General features: G+C 58.1%; 6 protein-coding genes across 6 annotated transcripts; 4 read left to right on the top strand and 2 right to left on the bottom strand.

Moving 5' to 3' along the window:
• Nucleotides 1–610: 610 nt before the first annotated feature.
• F5144DRAFT_453179 (uncharacterized protein) lies at nucleotides 611–1,453 on the bottom strand (the record flags this gene model as incomplete). Its single annotated transcript, XM_066784954.1, has 1 exon — nucleotides 611–1,453. A coding segment is annotated over one exon (843 nt), but the record flags the coding sequence as incomplete, so codon positions are not given.
• A 1,554-nt stretch (nucleotides 1,454–3,007) lies between these two features.
• F5144DRAFT_582653 (putative polysaccharide biosynthesis protein) lies at nucleotides 3,008–4,015 on the top strand. Its single transcript, XM_066789512.1, has 4 exons — nucleotides 3,008–3,146; nucleotides 3,214–3,523; nucleotides 3,579–3,615; nucleotides 3,673–4,015. The coding sequence occupies exons 1-4, from the start codon at nucleotides 3,093–3,095 to the stop codon at nucleotides 3,737–3,739; spliced, it is 468 nt and encodes a 155-aa protein (XP_066639942.1). The 5' UTR covers nucleotides 3,008–3,092; the 3' UTR covers nucleotides 3,740–4,015.
• Nucleotides 4,016–4,317: 302 nt separating this feature from the next.
• F5144DRAFT_615054 (P-loop containing nucleoside triphosphate hydrolase protein) lies at nucleotides 4,318–8,430 on the top strand (the record flags this gene model as incomplete). Its single annotated transcript, XM_066791787.1, has 3 exons — nucleotides 4,318–4,622; nucleotides 4,830–5,490; nucleotides 5,538–8,430. Coding segments are annotated over 3 exons (3,858 nt in total), but the record flags the coding sequence as incomplete, so codon positions are not given.
• Nucleotides 8,431–8,826: 396 nt separating this feature from the next.
• On the bottom strand, nucleotides 8,827–9,800 carry F5144DRAFT_356064 (glycoside hydrolase family 61 protein). Its single transcript, XM_066784343.1, has 4 exons — nucleotides 9,172–9,800; nucleotides 9,062–9,111; nucleotides 8,977–9,011; nucleotides 8,827–8,926 (listed from the first exon to the last, which is right to left on the bottom strand). Exons 1-4 carry the CDS (start codon nucleotides 9,707–9,709, stop codon nucleotides 8,902–8,904), a joined length of 648 nt encoding a protein of 215 aa, XP_066639944.1. The 5' UTR covers nucleotides 9,710–9,800; the 3' UTR covers nucleotides 8,827–8,901.
• A 1,702-nt stretch (nucleotides 9,801–11,502) lies between these two features.
• Nucleotides 11,503–13,226, top strand: F5144DRAFT_356061 (uncharacterized protein). Its single transcript, XM_066784342.1, has one exon. It carries the CDS (start codon nucleotides 11,875–11,877, stop codon nucleotides 13,063–13,065), a length of 1,191 nt encoding a protein of 396 aa, XP_066639945.1. The 5' UTR covers nucleotides 11,503–11,874; the 3' UTR covers nucleotides 13,066–13,226.
• A 1,248-nt stretch (nucleotides 13,227–14,474) lies between these two features.
• Nucleotides 14,475–16,473, top strand: F5144DRAFT_605729 (major facilitator superfamily domain-containing protein; the record flags this gene model as incomplete). The annotated part of the gene is made up of 2 exons (XM_066791454.1): nucleotides 14,475–16,397; nucleotides 16,456–16,473. The coding sequence occupies 2 exons, from the start codon at nucleotides 14,475–14,477 to the stop codon at nucleotides 16,471–16,473; spliced, it is 1,941 nt and encodes a 646-aa protein (XP_066639946.1).
• Between the last annotated feature and the right edge of the window lie 31 nt (nucleotides 16,474–16,504).

Here is a 16,504-nt window from a genome sequence, read left to right on the forward strand (position 1 = left end):
TCCTTCGAGCCACGCTGCGAGCCACGAGAGCCATACGTGATCTCCTCTTCCCATCTGCCGCCCCCTTCCCCTCTGCCAGCTGCACGGCCTTCCTCCTCGGGGCTTCCTCATCCATCGACCGCTCCAAGACCCTCACAACCTCCTTACCCCTCCCAGCTTTCACTCTCAGGGACAGCCCGCCCTCCAACCTCCGACTCAACCTCCGTACCCCCCTTCCTTTTGCGACCCTGCGTACAGCCTTCAACCCCCCATCCACCTCCAACTTTTCCCCCTTAATCTCCCCCTCTAAGAACTTGACCTTCCCCCCCTCCCCACCGCCCCTCTGCCCCGAGGCCTCCACCTTCCTCTCACCCTCCCCAACTCCCATATCCTTACTCTCCCCTAGACACACCTTCTCCCCCTGCTGCACGACCTCCTCCTCCACCCCCACCTCGGTCTCGTCACCACCCTCCCCACCCCCCACCACAACAACACCCACACCCCCCGCCCTCAACCCCACCACCGCCCTCTGCCCCTCCAGCAAAGGGTACTCCACGGCCGCCACACGATAGCATACGCGACGCGCGGGCCGGTCCACTCCCTTCAACTCAGTCGAGGCAGTTGAACTGGCACCCGCCGCTGTAGCAGGCGCGGGCCGGCCTGACAAAGCGGATATTAGCTCGGTGGCAAAGGCGTGCGGGACGCCGGTCAGGGTGAGGGTTGACACGAGTGGGCCGAGAGATTTGAGTGGGGAGAGGGTGTGGGCGATGTGGGCGGGGTCGGTGTAGGGGGTGGGTTTGGTCGTTGGGGTTGGTGGTGGTGAGGGGTGTGGTTGTGGTGGGGGTTGGTTGGTGGAGATGGGTGATGAAGAAGGAAGTGGGGATGTGCCCGTTGGGTGGTGATGGTGGTTGTTGTTGTCTTTTTGGTCGGGTTTAGGTGAATCTGGAGACGGGGCGGAGGCGGTTGGCCGAAAGCCGTGGTATCGCCGGACTAGCACGCGCAGGTCCTGGATGGTGGTGTTGCGTCGGGTGAGCTGGCGTTGTACGAAATCCTCAATCAGCGTTTTGACGCCCTTCAGTCCCCGCAGGGCATCGAAGTGCACAGCCTCCGGTCGCCAGCCACCTGCCAACTTCGTAAAGTCCACCTCGAGCGTGACGGAAGCCATGAGCGGCCCGTACCGGTCCATGTAGTGCGTTGCCGCTAGTTGCGTCTCCTTGCGCACGTGGGGTGAGTAGACAACGTGGAAGCGGCGGGTGAGGAAGAGGGTAGCCAAGACATCAGCTCTCATGGCAGAACACACCGAGGTGTAGTTGTCGACGGAAGATAAGACGCTTTGAAGGCTGTCAAAGTAGTCGGTCGATCCCACACCCGGTGTACGGGGTTTGCTAACCGGCCACACTTCCCACAAAAACACTGGATGGTTCATGCGGATGGGTTTGTCCTGGGGATCATGGCTAGCCAGAAGGTACTTCATCACCTTGAACCGGACGATGTCTGGGAGCCGGAAATAGGGGTTATTTGTATGAGCGGCGTCACATAAATGAGACCCAAACTGAGTGTTGTGATTTGGGGAGATGGTCCCATCTTCTGGTCGCTCATCATTCCGCACGTCGAGTGAAGGTGAGCTAGGGCCGACTGTGACTAAACTCTCCCTCAAACGTGCCAGGTTTTCCACAAAGGCCTCTTCGGTCGCCCGGCTTTCCTTTTCCTGAGAGGAAATATGCCTAGTCCAGACGAGTTCAATACTGCGATCCCAGGGGGGCCGTTCATCGGGGATTTGCTGCATAAGAGAATTATTGCTTCGAGATGATGACGACGACGAAGTTGCGGGGGCCGGAGCCGATGAGACCCTTGGCAATACAAACGATGTTGCTTCAACTTTGGTGATATCGGGAACGCTGGTGGTGCCTCGTACATGCTCTAGCTCAGAATTTGGCGGCAGGTCGAGGCTGGAAGTGTTGGCGGTGCCTTCGGATGCTGCAGTGGAAAATGTAGACCTGAGAGTGGTTGGGGTGGATAACGGCAGTGACTCAGGAAATTCCTGGGTCTCTGGTGTTTTTGGAATTTCTACATGCTGTGGTTCCTCGGCGAGTTCAATTTCCAGAACAGGTTCCTTGAGCACTTGTCGAAGGGAAGAACCCCCAAGTCGTGATAATTTCCTGCTAAGACGGTTCATTCTGCTTACTATGCGACAGGATTAGCCTGAGTCTCAAAAAAAAATACGAAAATTGTCCAGCTCACCGAATGGTGTTGCATAAGGCATCGGGTATCCAGATCCAGGTGTGACGGAGTAAGTCGTGTTTCGTGGTTGTTGATAAGGTAGGCGCCCCCAAAATGGCGATGGCAAAATACTAAAATTCCTGTCGAAGTGGTTGCCGCACTAAGCTTTATACAAGATGCTGAACATTGCGAAGTTTATCCATGCTATGTTTCTCATTGTTTCGAGGAGTGTGTTCATGTTCGCAGTTGCCAACCTTGTCGCACAAAGGCCACGTCGGACTGGGAAGGAGGCACTGAAGGTTGCCTCAGGCAGTGCTGCCCTATTGTCGCGGTCTTTTAAAATAACACAATGGTCACATTTGTGGCAGGCAATGACCAAGTGACTCTCGGACGACAAGATGTTGACTTGGGATAAAATCATACTGTATACGAAGTACATTATACACACACAAGTGGCCAAGCTGTTGATCAAGTGTAACGGATCTGGAGTTTATAGTGATATTGGCCAATCACCATTTCGTGTAATCTTGCAGATCATAAAGCCAACCCCCTAACTGAAAAATAGTGAACCTGTGTTGGATGCTTGTGCAGTGACTCCCCCCTAAATCGAGTAAACACACCTGGGCACCTGCGTAAAAAGGGGTAGACAGGGTTAGGGTCGGAGGGAGCCGGAACTCCACTGAGCCCCACCATCTGTGCTTTTGCTCTTGGCCAGCCTGGCAAGCTGGGGGGAGAAAACGGCCCTTATCGATAAACAAAATAGCCCCGCGAAAACCACCCCACCATTGCTGCGCTCGCTTCAGGGCAGAGCTTCTGGCATATCTTGACGCACGCATCCTGTTTGCGACTTTGCTCCCAGCAATAGCTTCCCGGTCAACACACCATCCATCGCCATGGCACAAGCCCCCAAAGACTTCAATGCTGATGAGGCTGACAACCTCGAGGATGTACGGCCCCTCTCCTAAACCGCCCGCGACACCACCGCCCACCCACTGACCAAGACGACCTCCGCAGATCGAGAAGCAGTTTGCCGTCAAGGTGGTGCAGCACATGCAGACCTACTGGTCTATCCTTGAGCGCGTCAAGGGCTCGTCGCTGCGCCTGACTCGCATGGACGATGACATCTACGACCACCTTAAGAAGGACTTCCCCGACTTCGACCCGGCCGAGACCATCGACGAGGACCAGATGAAGAGCAAGGAGGGCAAGGAGCGGTGGCGCAACTTCATGATGGTGTATGAGAAGAAGATTGATGACTACAACTTTGGCACCATGATGCGGTCGAACCCCAAGTGGGAATACGGCCGGGAGGAGACCATCTTCGGTGAGTGCACGATGCCGACTAAGAAGAGAACAGGGGCAGGGCTAACAATGTGCAGTGCCAAGGATGCAGTTCTATGCTGTCGAGATCGCGCGGTAGGTTCTAACCATGGACTGTACATCATACGAGGTCCTGATGCTGACTCTCCGCAGAAACCGGGCGGGCTTGAACGACTGGATTTATGAGCAGGCTCAAAAAGAGAAGGCCTCGTCCTCGTGAGAATACCATTGCATGTTAAGAGAATTACCATTATCATCGCGTGAAATGTGGCCAGTGCACTCTGGAGCCGCCTCCTGGAATGTTTCTTTCAGCCCCTTAATATTGTTGTCCTGTTTGGCCCACCTGCATGTTGAGCACAATACTAAGAGCAAACAAAGCCGCGCCCCTCCCACAAGAATAGTTACCACGAGGCGCGCCGGGATTCTGGGACCGTCCCTGGGATCGAAGTGTTCGTATTATACTGATCTGGAAACTTGAGCTGATCGGACCTCTGCCCAAGCTTGAGTTCGAATTGAGTTGTCAACAGCTCAAATATCTACCACCAATGGCTTGACCACCATCACTCAATCTTCCAACCATCACTGGTCTTACTTTTCCGAACTCATCCATTCTATCAGTTTGCAAACAAGCTATCAACGAACAAGACCATCACCAGATTAACTAAAACCACCACAGCAACCATGGCATCCTCAGCCTCCAACCAAGACCACCAACCTCGATTCACCAAGTCGACAATCTCATCAACCCCATCCGACAAAAGCCATCACAACACCACCCATCTCAACCACCCGCCCACCATGACCACAACCACAACCACCACCACAACCCCACCAACCCCCCCCTCCACCCTCGCCCACCTCTTCACCTTCACCCCGCCCCACCACACCCCCCTCCTCCTCCTCTCCCTCACCACCGCCGCCCTCGTCGCCGCCGGCCGCACCGTCTACGCCATCCTGCTCGGCCGCATCTTTGGCGTGGTCAGCCGCTTCGGCGCCGGCCTGCTGAGCCCGGACGACTTCCTGGCGCAGATCGCCCAGTGGGCCGTGTGGATGTGCGTGTTGGGCGTGGGCGTGTGGGTGGTTGCGACGGTGGATGTGGGCGTGTGGGTGGTGGGGGGGGAGTTGAGGGCCAGGAGGGTGAGGGAGGCGGTTTTTGGGGCGGTGGGGAGGGGGAAGGGGGTGGCGTGGTTTGAGGGGAGGGGGGAGGGGGTGGGGGGGTTGGGGGGGAGGGTTGAGACGTGAGTTTTGTTCTTGTGCATTTTTTTTCTACTTCTGGGGAATGGGTGGTGAGTGCTAACTTTCGGGGACAGGCAAACGAGAGAGCTGCAGGCAGCAACGTCTCAGACGCTGGGATACCTCGTCTGTGATGTGTTTGTGTTTTTCGCCTGCATCATTGTGGCGCTCGTCTACTCGTACAAGCTGACCCTCGTCATGCTCGCGACGGGTGTGCCGTCGGCGCTCATTCTTTGGGGTATCAGCCGCTTTCTCGACCCGGCGATCGAGGGGCAGAAGAGAGAACTCGCGCAGGCCGCCAAGCACGTCACTGCCGCCACCACCGCCATCGACCTCGTCAAGGTGTACAACGGGGCCGACCATGAGGCCTTTCAGTTTGTCTCGGCGATTCGGAGGTCCGCCAAGTTCTATTCGCGCCAGGTGCTCTGTAACTGCGGGCAGATGAGCTACGTCAAACTGTGGATGATCATGCTGTTCGTGCTTGGGTTCTACTTCGCTGTTATGCTGGTGGGCCGTGGGGAGCTCACGCCGGGCGATGCGTTGACCACCTTCTACGCCGCTCTCATCGCCTTTCAGTCCATCGAGACGCTCAGCCCGCAGTGGCTTGTTGTGGCGAAGGGTATGGCGGCTGGGCAGTTTCTTCAGGGGCTCACCAAGGAGAAGGGTTGTGGGTCGGAGCAGAAGGCTACCGGCTGGTTGAAGCCTTCGTGGTGTGCAGGGGAGGTTAAAATGAGCAACGTAAGTGATGGGCCAGCGGTTCCATTGGATGAGACTAACAACAGCAGGTCAACTTTGCGTATCCGTCTAACCCCACCAAGGCCGTCATCCACTCGTTGAATCTCAAGTTCGCTGCCGGCCAGCTTACCTTTCTCGTCGGCAGCAGCGGTTCCGGAAAGAGCACGCTGGGAAGTCTTCTCGTGCGATTCTACGAGCCCCTGACTGGACGAATCGCTTTGGACGGCACGCCCATCACAACCCTCGACCTCGACTGGCTGCGCCGAAACGTCACTCTTATCCAACAGTCCAGCTCGCTGTTTAGCGATACCTTGTTCCAGAACATTGCACTCGGCTCCTCAGAACCCGAAAATGTTTCTCATGACGCCGTTCGAAGCGCCTGTACCATGGCCCTCCTGCAATCGACCATCGCCGGTTTGCCTGACGGATTAAACACCACCATCGGCCCTAGCGCTCACAACCTCAGCGGGGGACAGAAGCAGCGGCTGGCCCTTGCCCGCGCCAAAATTCGAGACCCTGCCGTTCTTATCCTAGACGAAATCACAACTGGCTTGGACCCCGTCAGCAGGACTCTAATCATGGAGGCCATTCGCGTGTGGAGGAAGGGCAAAACAACCATCATCATCACGCATGAGGTAAACCACATTGCGGGCGATGAGTACGTGTATGTGCTTGCGGATGGCTCAGTAGCCCAAGAGGGGCTGAGGCGTGACATTGAGGAGGACGACACGGGGCTCTTCGCATCGTTCGTTGCCTCGGCCGATAACGCCTCCTCAGGCGGTTCCGTATTCAGCGACAGTGAGAGCGAGTTCGATTCGGATCTTCCTGACGACAGCCCCGTCGAAGAGGCCCAATACGCCAAGTTACTCCGCGGCGCCCTCGTCGACAACCGACCAATGTCCGTGGGTCTGTTTCGGCGGATCTCGTTGAGAGCTGAACCGAGTGCTCTGGACCCTCACCTTCACCAGTCTGTGCCTCACACAAGGACGAAGCGAGCCAAATCTTACAAAAGAGGCCGTAGATCCATGACCCACCACTCGGATATCGACCCCTCCCAATCCGGCCACGCAAGCCGCAGTTCAAGCATCCACGCCGTCACCCAACGGGGTCTGGGCGTGCAGAAGAGTAGGACTCTGAATGCACGCTCGGTTCAAGGGGCCGATTCGGATGTGAAGCGCGAGGCTTCGCTCGATTCACTGGAGCGTTTCTTTCTCGAGCGCCTTGCTAAGCACAAGGACCGGGACAAACCATCCAAGGGGCGCCGGCTTCCCTCCCTTACCGCCATCCTGACAACTGTCTGGCCGACGTTAGACATGGTTGGCAAGGGGCAACTAATCCTCGGCCTCATGCTGTGTCTCGTCATTTCCGCCAGCAATCCAGTCTTCTCCTACTTCTTTGCCAACCTCGTTGGGGAGTTCTGGATTACCGAAGGCGAGGAAAGCTCGGTCTCGCTATGGGCTGGCCTTCTCGCAGTCATTGCCGTCGTCGACGCAAGCGCCACCTTCTTTGGTTACTTTCTCATGGAGAAGGTGGCCCAGAAATGGGTCAACACTCTACGTGCCGAGGCGATCAAGCGTATCCTGAGTCAACCCCGGCCATGGTTCGACAAACCAAACCATTCTCCCGCTCGCATCACTCAGTGCCTCGACCGCAATGCCGAGGAGATGCGCAAGCTCGTCGGCATGTTTGTGCCCATCCTTTTGACTATCACCGCCATGATCCTAGCGTCACTTATCTGGGCGCTGGCTATCCGGTGGGACCTTACCCTAGTGACGCTCGCCGGGCTGCCCGTGGCTATGGCGGCGGCGCGAGCCAACTCGCTCGTGAGCGACAAATGGGAGGCCATTTGCGAGGAAGCTGCGTCATCAACCCATGCGATCCTTAGTGAGACCTTCGCCAACATCAAAGTCATACGTGCCTTGACGCTAGAACGGCACTTCTACGACAAACATAGCCGCTCCGCCCAGGCTACCTACCGTCTGGGTGTGAAGCGTGCGGGTTTCGTCGGACTGTTTTACGGCGTGCACCAATCCATCATCTTCTTCCTCACGTCTCTCGTCTTTTACTACGGCGCCAAGATCCTCAGCGAGGGCCTCCTCACGGTAACCGACGTGATCAGGGTCATCAACCTGCTGCTCTTTGCGCTCAGCACCTCCGTCGCCATGTTGGGTAATCTTCCGCAAATCGCCGCCGCCAAAACGACAGCCGTACAGATGCTCTACTACGCCAACCTGTCGCACACCGCAAGCCACGAAGGCCAGGGCGAGAAGCGGTTGCTGACTCCCCTTCCGGTCCGTATGGCCAACCTCCGGTTCGCCTACCCCGGCGCTCCTCAAACCGAAGTTCTGCGCAACATCAACCTCCAAATCGACGCCGGCACATGCACCGCCATCGTAGGCGCCTCCGGCTGCGGCAAATCGACCATCGCAAGCCTCTTCCTCCGCCTATACGACCCACTCCCACCACTCCCATCGCGCCCAACCGCCCTAGCAACCTCCAAATTCAACATCCCCATCTCCCCCATCGCCGAATCCCCCCTCACCACCCAAACCCACCACCTCTCCCTCCCCCTCCCCCCCCTCACCTACGCCCACACCCCGGCCCCCACCCTACACACCCCGTCCCTCCGCAACCACACCGCCTACGTCCCGCAAACCCCCTTCCTCTTCCCCACCACCGTGCGCGCCAACCTAGCCTACGGGCTCCACGACACCTCCCCGCTCCGCAGCGCCGCCAACCTCGCCCGCGCCGCCCAGCAGGCCGGCATCCACTCCTTCATCGCCTCCCTGCCGCAGGGGTATGACACGCCGCTGGGGGATGGCGGGTTGGAAGTGTCCGGGGGCCAGGCGCAAAGGTTGTGTATTGCGCGCGCGTTGGCGAGGAGGCCGAGGCTGTTGGTGCTGGATGAGCCGACGAGCGCGTTGGATGGGGAGGCGGCGGGGGAGGTGAGACGGGTGGTGAGGGGGTTGGTGATGGAGGGGGGGAGGGGAGGGGGGGAGGGGATGGCGGTGGTGGTGGTGACGCATAGTAAGGAGATGATGAGGGTGGTGGATCGGGTGGTTATGGTGGAGGGGGGGGTGGTGGTGGAAGAGGGGGGTTATGAGGAGTTGGTGGCGAGGGGTGGGCGGTTTAAGGCGTTGGTTGGGGGAGGGGTGTGGACGGGGGATGGGGGGGAGAGAGGCTGGGGAGATGCGCGGGACGGAGGAGGTGGATGTGGAGAAGGTGAGGGCAGATGCGTTGAGGCGGTTGGAGGGTGATATTTAGGGGGTGGAGGATTGAGGGGGATGGTTCAGGGGGTTTACGCGTCTATTGTGTTTATTTTCTTTTTTTGTTGTTACTTTCTCCGCGATACATACTTACTGATAAGGACTGCTGGTTCGGCCTGATATTCCAGAGACTGCTTGCCTTTTTTAATTACTCACTGTCCACAGTGTTGAGCCTGTTTGTTGTCAGCCCCTGAATGCCAAGAGTGACTCGTTGAGAACTCACCCATCCCATATCGGTCCTCCCGGAATGAGATAATCCTGCACCCATTAGTCTTGCTCACGGATTGCATTAGATCAGTCCCGCTTACCGTCCTGTTGGCGTTCTCTTCCGAGTAGATGTCAATAAAGATCGACGGATCTATCCTCATCATTAGCAACACCGCCTCCCCACACTCCCAACTCGCAGGCAAACACTCACCATCCTCCTGATAGACCCCCGGAAACCGCACCAACACCTCCTCCGGCACCACCAACTCCTCACCCCCCGTGATATTCAGATGCGCACACTCCGGATAAAACTGCGGCTTCAACTCGACATGTATCGACAAGATCTCATGCCGAATCATATACAACCCACTCTTCAACCCCGCAGGTATCGTCACCGGCCACAGCGCCGGACTCCCATCCCACCGCTGAAAGTCCTTCTGATACCACAACCCCTCTGCCAAATTCGGCCCCTCCAGCAACCCGGCCTCCCAAAACTTAAACCACCCCACCCTCGCCACATCCACCTCCGCACAATCCACATCCTCCCCAGACTCATCATCGACGCAGCGCGCGAGCCACACGGTCATGGGCCCGACGGGGTGCAGCCAGTACCAGTAGACGGCGGTGATGGTGTCGCCGGCGCGCAGCGGGATGTAGGCGGGCGGCGCGGCGCCCGGGTTGTTGCAGGCGAGGTGGGGGTCGGTGACGCTGAAGATGGGGTCGATGGACGCCCACTGCCGCTGGATCATCCAGGGCTGGCCGAGCTGGTCGGCGGCGGGGGTTGAGGGGTCGTAGCTGTTGGTTGGGGAGGGGGGTGGTTTCAATGTTAGTCTGGATGCTTGCTTTTCTGGTTTGCTTGCTTTTCTGGTTTGGTTTGGGTGGTTGCTCGCTTGTTTCCTAGCTTGCTTTCTCGTGGTGTGGTATCAGGAGGGATGGTGGCATTGGGGTGGGAGGAGGGGCTTGGCTTCTTCGGCTTGCTCATGTGGGCTTGGCCGTTGGTGATGCTAGATCTCCATCGCCATGTTTACTACAACGTCGGGATCGTACGCACCCTCTGTACCATGTGTCGCCTACGGTGTAGTTGGCTAGGCCGCCGTGGGCCAGAGCCGGCCCCGAGAGGAGGGCCAAGCTTGCCAAGAGCTGGAGAACCATATTTGATGTTGAAGGGAACTTCTCGGCGGCGGTTTTCTGCAGGTGAGAGTCTGGGCGAGGGGTAGTATACTTAGGCGAACGATGTAGCTTGTACGTTGTGAGGCTTGGCCGGACGTCGTATGGTAGGAGACATAGTAGTATAATAGTGGCGGCGAAACTGATCTAGTTTTTCCACCTAGTCAAGGCTGTGAGACCCTGACGCACGCATATCGAAGGTACGTTGGCTCTATGGCTATCCGCACATTCCCCGCATCTCAATCTAGATAGACACCGGTGGACGATGATCCAGGTGTGTTGATATTGGCGGTTATATTCGCAACCACCGCCCCGGTCCCCGGTCCGCCGCAAACGCAGCCGGGAGACCTTGCTTCTTGGAAAGAGGCGGACAGGAAGTGATCTTGCGTCCTCGTACCGCCGCTAGACGATAACAAGAAAGGTGAGAATGGCTGGATCAAGAAATGCCAACGGCATCCTGCCTGCTAAGCGCCAAGCACGGGGTACATACCGACAGAGGCTGGGAATGGATGTCTCCTCCGCATAGGACCCTGTCTGGGACATGCAAGCTGCCGGCATATCATGTGCCCCGGACTGTTAGTCTGGCAGTCGAACTCTCTAACCATGGTTGACGCAATTTTGCCGCAGCTTCGATGTCACGTCGGACTTCTCGTGTGCTTGGCAACGATCTGTCGATCGTGAACTTCTGTTGGTGTTCTCCGCGGGCGATGGGGAGGTACGGCAACAGAAACCGTTATTCTGGTAGTGGATTTGTTTCTTCCCTCGACTATGCAGTTGGATTACCGGTGCCAGTGTCTAGCTATCCAGGTGCCATGGCCGGGCTGTACGAGTACTGCATTGATATTCGGAATGTGGAGTTGACGATTATGTTCTCACATGAATGCAAATGCTGTTTTGATATTATCAGATTAAGGCTGCAGGGCAATACCGCAACGCAACAAGTTTTTCCACCTATGGAGGAGTCAGGATGCAAAAGAAACGAAGGAACCGCCAAAGAAGAATGATAGAACATATCCTAAGTTCGTGGCCCCGCCGTCCGGACTGGGGCAGCCGTGGCTGCATTCGGCCATCTCCAGTCGGCCGTGCCAATCGGAGCCCGAAGTAGGGGCCGAGAAAAAAGGGGCCGCGCTGGATCAGCGATGCGTGGGCAGGAAAAGGGCAAATACCCATATTACCCGAATCAACCCCCAGTCTTGCCCTGGGATCGCACAGGCTTGGACATGAGCTCAGAGCGCCGATCATCCAAAGTGCCAAGGGTAGTGATTCGGGTGCTACCTTTTGAGCCGCCACATGGTTTGACACCACAAGCTCTCGTTGCCTAGCGTGACTGGGAACCAAACAAACCTACCCGGTCGGGGCTAGCAATTCCATTCCTGGCCGGAGGGCTGGGTACGGAGGTGAGGCATGTGGGGAATGTTCCACCGGGCGCAAATATCCAGAGGCTGCAAGGCACCCTCACGGCGCCCGTCCTTCCCGCGGGGCGGTTCAAGGGAAACCAGGACGCTGGCTATTGTTGATGGCCCAATATCATGTCGAGCCATGGTTAATATCGGTCGGAGGATGGCCACGCGGTGGGACAATATCACAAGCATCAAGGGGGGACGGGGCCGGATTGCCTCCCTGCTCGAGATGGCGTCGCTCCTATAAAGACTAGCCGGAAGATCGACATCAGCGGCAGGAGATATCTCGTCCGCAGCCTCGATATCTCTGCGTGCTCAACAACATACCCAGCTCCCCACACCCAAAAATGGTTCACTTGGCTTCAGCCCTCCTCGTGGCCGGCGCGGCGTTCGCCGTGGCTGCGCCCGCGAGTGAGATCTTCGAGCGCCAGGAATGCTCGGTGAAGGACAGCTACCCGACGGTCAACTCGGCCAAGCTCCCCGACCCGTTCACGAACGCGGCGGGCACCAAGATCACGACCAAGGCCGACTTCGAGTGCCGCCGGGCCGAGATCAGCAAGATCATGCAGCAGTACGAGCTCGGCGTGTACCCGCCGGCGCCGGACAAGGTCGAGGCATCCATGAGCGGCACCGGCATCACCGTCAAGGTAACGGTCGGCAGCAAGAGCATCTCCTTTACCGCATCGATCAAGAAGCCATCCGGCAGCGGCCCCTTCCCGGCCATCATCGGCATCGGCGGCGCGTCGATCCCGATCCCGAGCACCGTGGCTACCATCACGTTCAACAACGACGAGTTCGGCGCGCAGTCGGGCAGCGGGTCGCGCGGCCGTGGCAAGTTCTACGACCTCTTTGGCAGCGGCCACTCGGCGGGTTCGCTCACGGCGTGGGCGTGGGGTGTGGACCGGCTCATTGACGGCCTGGAGCAGGTCGGCGCCTCGTCGGGCATCGACACCAAGCGGCTCGGCGTGACCGGCTGCTCGCGCAACGGCAAGGGCGCTTTTATCACGGGCGCCTTCGTCGACCGCATCGCGCTCACGATCCCCCAGGAGTCCGGCGCCGGTGGCGCGGCATGCTGGCGCATCAGCGACCAGCAGAAGTCGAGCGGTGCCAACATCCAGACTGCGCAGCAGATCGTCGGCGAGAACCCGTGGTTCTCCAAGAACTTTGACCCTTACGTCCGGTCGGTCCCCACGATCCCGCAGGACCACCATTTCCTGTCGGCCATGATCGTGCCGCGCGGTCTGATCGCCTTCGAGAACAACATCGACTGGCTCGGGCCCGTGTCGACGACAGGCTGCATGAAGGCCGGCCGGGCCATCTACAAGGCCTACGGCGTGCCCAACAACATGGGCTTCTCGCTCGTCGGCGGGCACAACCACTGTCAGTTCCCGAGCAACCAGAACGCCGAGCTCACCAGCTATATCAACTACTTCCTGCTGAACAGCGGCACCGCTCCGGGCGCGGTCGAGCGCAGCGACGTCACCGCCGACCTTGCCAGCTGGGCACCGTGGGCCGCCAGCGCCCCGACTCTGTCGTAAATTGTTTAGGGAATGGGTGTTCGAGGGTTCGCGGGCTTGTGGGTCTTTCTTCGGTCCTCATCTTGCTATGACCGGAGGCGGCTTCGGTGAACGACAGCCGCTGGGAGCGATGACAAATGTAACCTGTAAATATCATGACGACAGAAACATATCAAACCCCCTTTCTTTGGTACCGAACCCATTGCCGGCTTTGCCACATGCTGTCGCGAGTGTGGAACCCAATGTGATCCCCGTGATCCCCGCTTCAGTTGTTGAACCAAACCAGCGGAACGAGGCACCTTGGCTCGGAGATAGCCTCATCGAATCCCCTATTCCCGGTTGCGCTAATGGTAATGGTAATGTCTGTAGGAAGCATTGGGCGGAACCGCATCTGGATTTATAATGCGCTGGTGGAGAGTTGGAAAAAGAAGGTCGGTGAGGATGGTCCCAAGCGCGTGTCATGCCAGGAAAGAACGGTTGCGATATGCAAAGTGTGGTTGACCGGTTGTGGGGTTCGTCACAGCCAAGAACGCACCCATTGGCCGTTGAATATCAGTGGGTCTGGTAATAGTCGGTTTTAATGAGGGTGGGATAAAGGATCCACTTTCCAGCATCAGACGGCAAGCGGCCTCCTTCTGGCCAGGCGACTTCGAGCGCCATGGCCACACCTTCCTTGAACTTCACCAATCACCACTGTTCATTTGACAAGTTGCGAACTTTGAAGATCAGAAACGGATGCATGCCATCTCTGATCTCCCAACGGAACGGGATCTCTCGGTGTCTTGTCCATTGACGTGTACCGGCGTCGGGCCGGAAAAAGAAACGCAGTCGTTGCCGCGGAAATGTGACATTTCACCAGTAAAACGCGGTTGACATCGCCGTCTCAACGCTTCTCGTTCGTCGGCGGGGGCCATGTGCTGATCTCGGTTACTCGGTCCACTCCAAGGCCGTGACTGATGCAGAGTTTGCATCGACTACGACGCCGGTCTGGTGGTGTATTGTATGTAGGGCCCAGCAAGTTACATTACACGCAAGGGCACATCTTAGATCCGCACTGGGTTGTTCCCTTCGGTTGGTGTCGTTGGGTCCATCAAAGATCGATGTGTATGGATCCGTATCTCCGGGTTTAACATGGCGGTTGCATGGCGAGGAAAGTCCGATGCGGAGTTCACTACCACTTTTGTTTCAAAAAGAAGGCCGCCAGTCTTAAGCTCCCGGCATCTGCATCCTTTGCTCCTTCCCGGGTCATGGCTGCTGGCGTGGTGAGGGAGCTACCAAAACGTCACCGAGTCCGTGTTCCTTCCCCGGCGAGTGCCTACCACCCGACTTCTCATACCTTACTCCGCGTGTAAGTTAAACGCGGAATCGCTTGATCCGCCATCTTCTTTACACCACCAAAGGCGGTCGCGATCGCAGACGGCCAGGTAGCTATGGCCGGCGCACGCGATACCCACGCGCCCGCCGGGGGTCAAGACGGCATCGATCAAGCGCCATCGTCAGCCTTTTTCTCACAAGCCAGCACACCAACACCACAAACATATACCGGCCTCGATGCCAGCACTGAGATTGCCCACCTCTACCTCACCTTCGAAACCCCCCTCCCAAGCCCCAACACCACCACCCGCCACCCCTCCTTTAACAGCCCACCCCCACATAGGGACGACAACAGCAACAACAACAAGAAGAAGAAGAAGAAGAACGACAACAACCCCCCACCACCCCCCGACCTCACCCGCTACGCCAACCCCCAAACCTGGCCCACCTCACGCAAATACATCATGCTCGCCCTCTCCTGCGTCGCCACCTGGCTGACCGCCTACACCGCAGGCTCCTACTCGCCCCCCCAAAACCTCATCCAAGACGCCCTGGCCGGCCACCCGTCCGACGAAGCCGTGCTGACCGGGATAACGACCTTCTGCATGGGCTTCGCGCTGGCGCCGATGGTGCTCGCGCCGCTATCCGAGATGAACGGCCGGTACCCGGTGTTTGTGGTCGCGGGGGTGGTGTACGTGGTGTTTCAGGCGGTGTGTGGCGTGGTGCAGGATCTGGCGGGGATGTTGGTGGCAAGGTTTTTGGTGGGGGTTGGCGCGTCGGTGTTTAGCACGATGGTGGGGGGTGTGATTGCGGATATGTGGGATGCAAAGGGGCGGAATACGCCCATGGCGGTGTTTAGTGGGAGCGTGTTGGCGGGGACGGGGACGGGGCCGTTGGTGGGTGCGGTTATGGCGGAGAGGTTGGCTGATGCGGGGAGGTGGAAGTGGATCTTTTGGCATCAGGTTATTATGGGTGGGGTGACGATTTTGTTGGTGGTGGTGTTTTTCCAGGAGAGCCGCGGGTCGGTGTTGTTGTCAAGGAAGGCAAAGGCGTTGAATAAGTGGTACGGGGAGCTGGAAGCCGAGGGGTATTTTGGAGTGTGGCAGGTCGAGGGCGGGAGCATCTGTGATGGCTCGCTCGTGGAGGATGGCGGGGACGAGGAAAAGGGGGCGATATCGGATCACCCGCAGCAGACAGCCACGTTGAGACGGATCCGGTGGATGGTTAAGGAGGACGAGGAACGGGCATCACTCGGCAAGATGATAGCCACTTCGATCTCGCGGCCCTTCCACTTCCTCTTTACGGAGCCCGTCGTCTTCTTCTTCTCGCTCTGGGTGGCTTTTGCGTGGGGCATCCTCTACCTCACATTCGGCTCGATTCCGCTGGTATTCCAGCGCGTTTACGACTTCACCCTGGCGGAGTCGGGCTACGTATTTGTGTCGCTGATCATCGGCGCCATCTTCGCGACTGCGATCGGCCTCTGGCAGGATCGCATCCTTTACCACCCAAAATGGGCGGCCGATCCCTCTATCGATTCTGGTGCCAATGGCGACAGCTCTGATGACTCGGCTAGCAAGAACCGATGTGCGACTGGCTCCGACCGCATATGGGCTTTCCTCCGCCGGCGCTTTCCGGCCTCCGCCCCCGAGTCCCGTCTCTACTTCACCTGCTTGACCAGCACGTTCTTGCCAATTGGTCTATTCATCTTTGGCTTCGCCGCACGTCCCGAATCGCATTGGATCGGCCCCGCGATCGGTGTTGTGCTAGCGACGATGGGCATCCTCTCCATTTACCTGGCTGTCTTCAACTACTTTGCCGACACCTACCACAAGTACGCTTCGTCAGCGCTCGCAGCCCAATCGTTTTGTCGAAACGTGCTTGGCGGCGCGTTCCCGCTGGTGACGGGGCCGTTGTTTCGAAACCTGGGGGAGGCTGGGGCGGGGGGGTTGTTGGGAGGTATCGCGGCTGTGTTGACGATTGTGCCGTGGGTGTTGGTGTTCTTTGGGGAGAGGATCAGGGCGAGGAGTCCGTTTGCTAGTGTAAGTGTACCTTCCCCGATCAGTTGAGGGGGCGAAGTACTAACGGTCGATGCCATAGCAACTCGGATCGGGGTGATTTAGACGGGAGGGGCTGGGCCCTGGAGAAG

The sequence above is a fragment of the Chaetomium tenue genome (assembly GCF_020726465.1).
Source record: "Chaetomium tenue strain MPI-SDFR-AT-0079 chromosome Unknown F5144scaffold_6, whole genome shotgun sequence".
In the NCBI taxonomy this organism is placed as follows: domain Eukaryota; kingdom Fungi; phylum Ascomycota; class Sordariomycetes; order Sordariales; family Chaetomiaceae; genus Chaetomium; species Chaetomium tenue.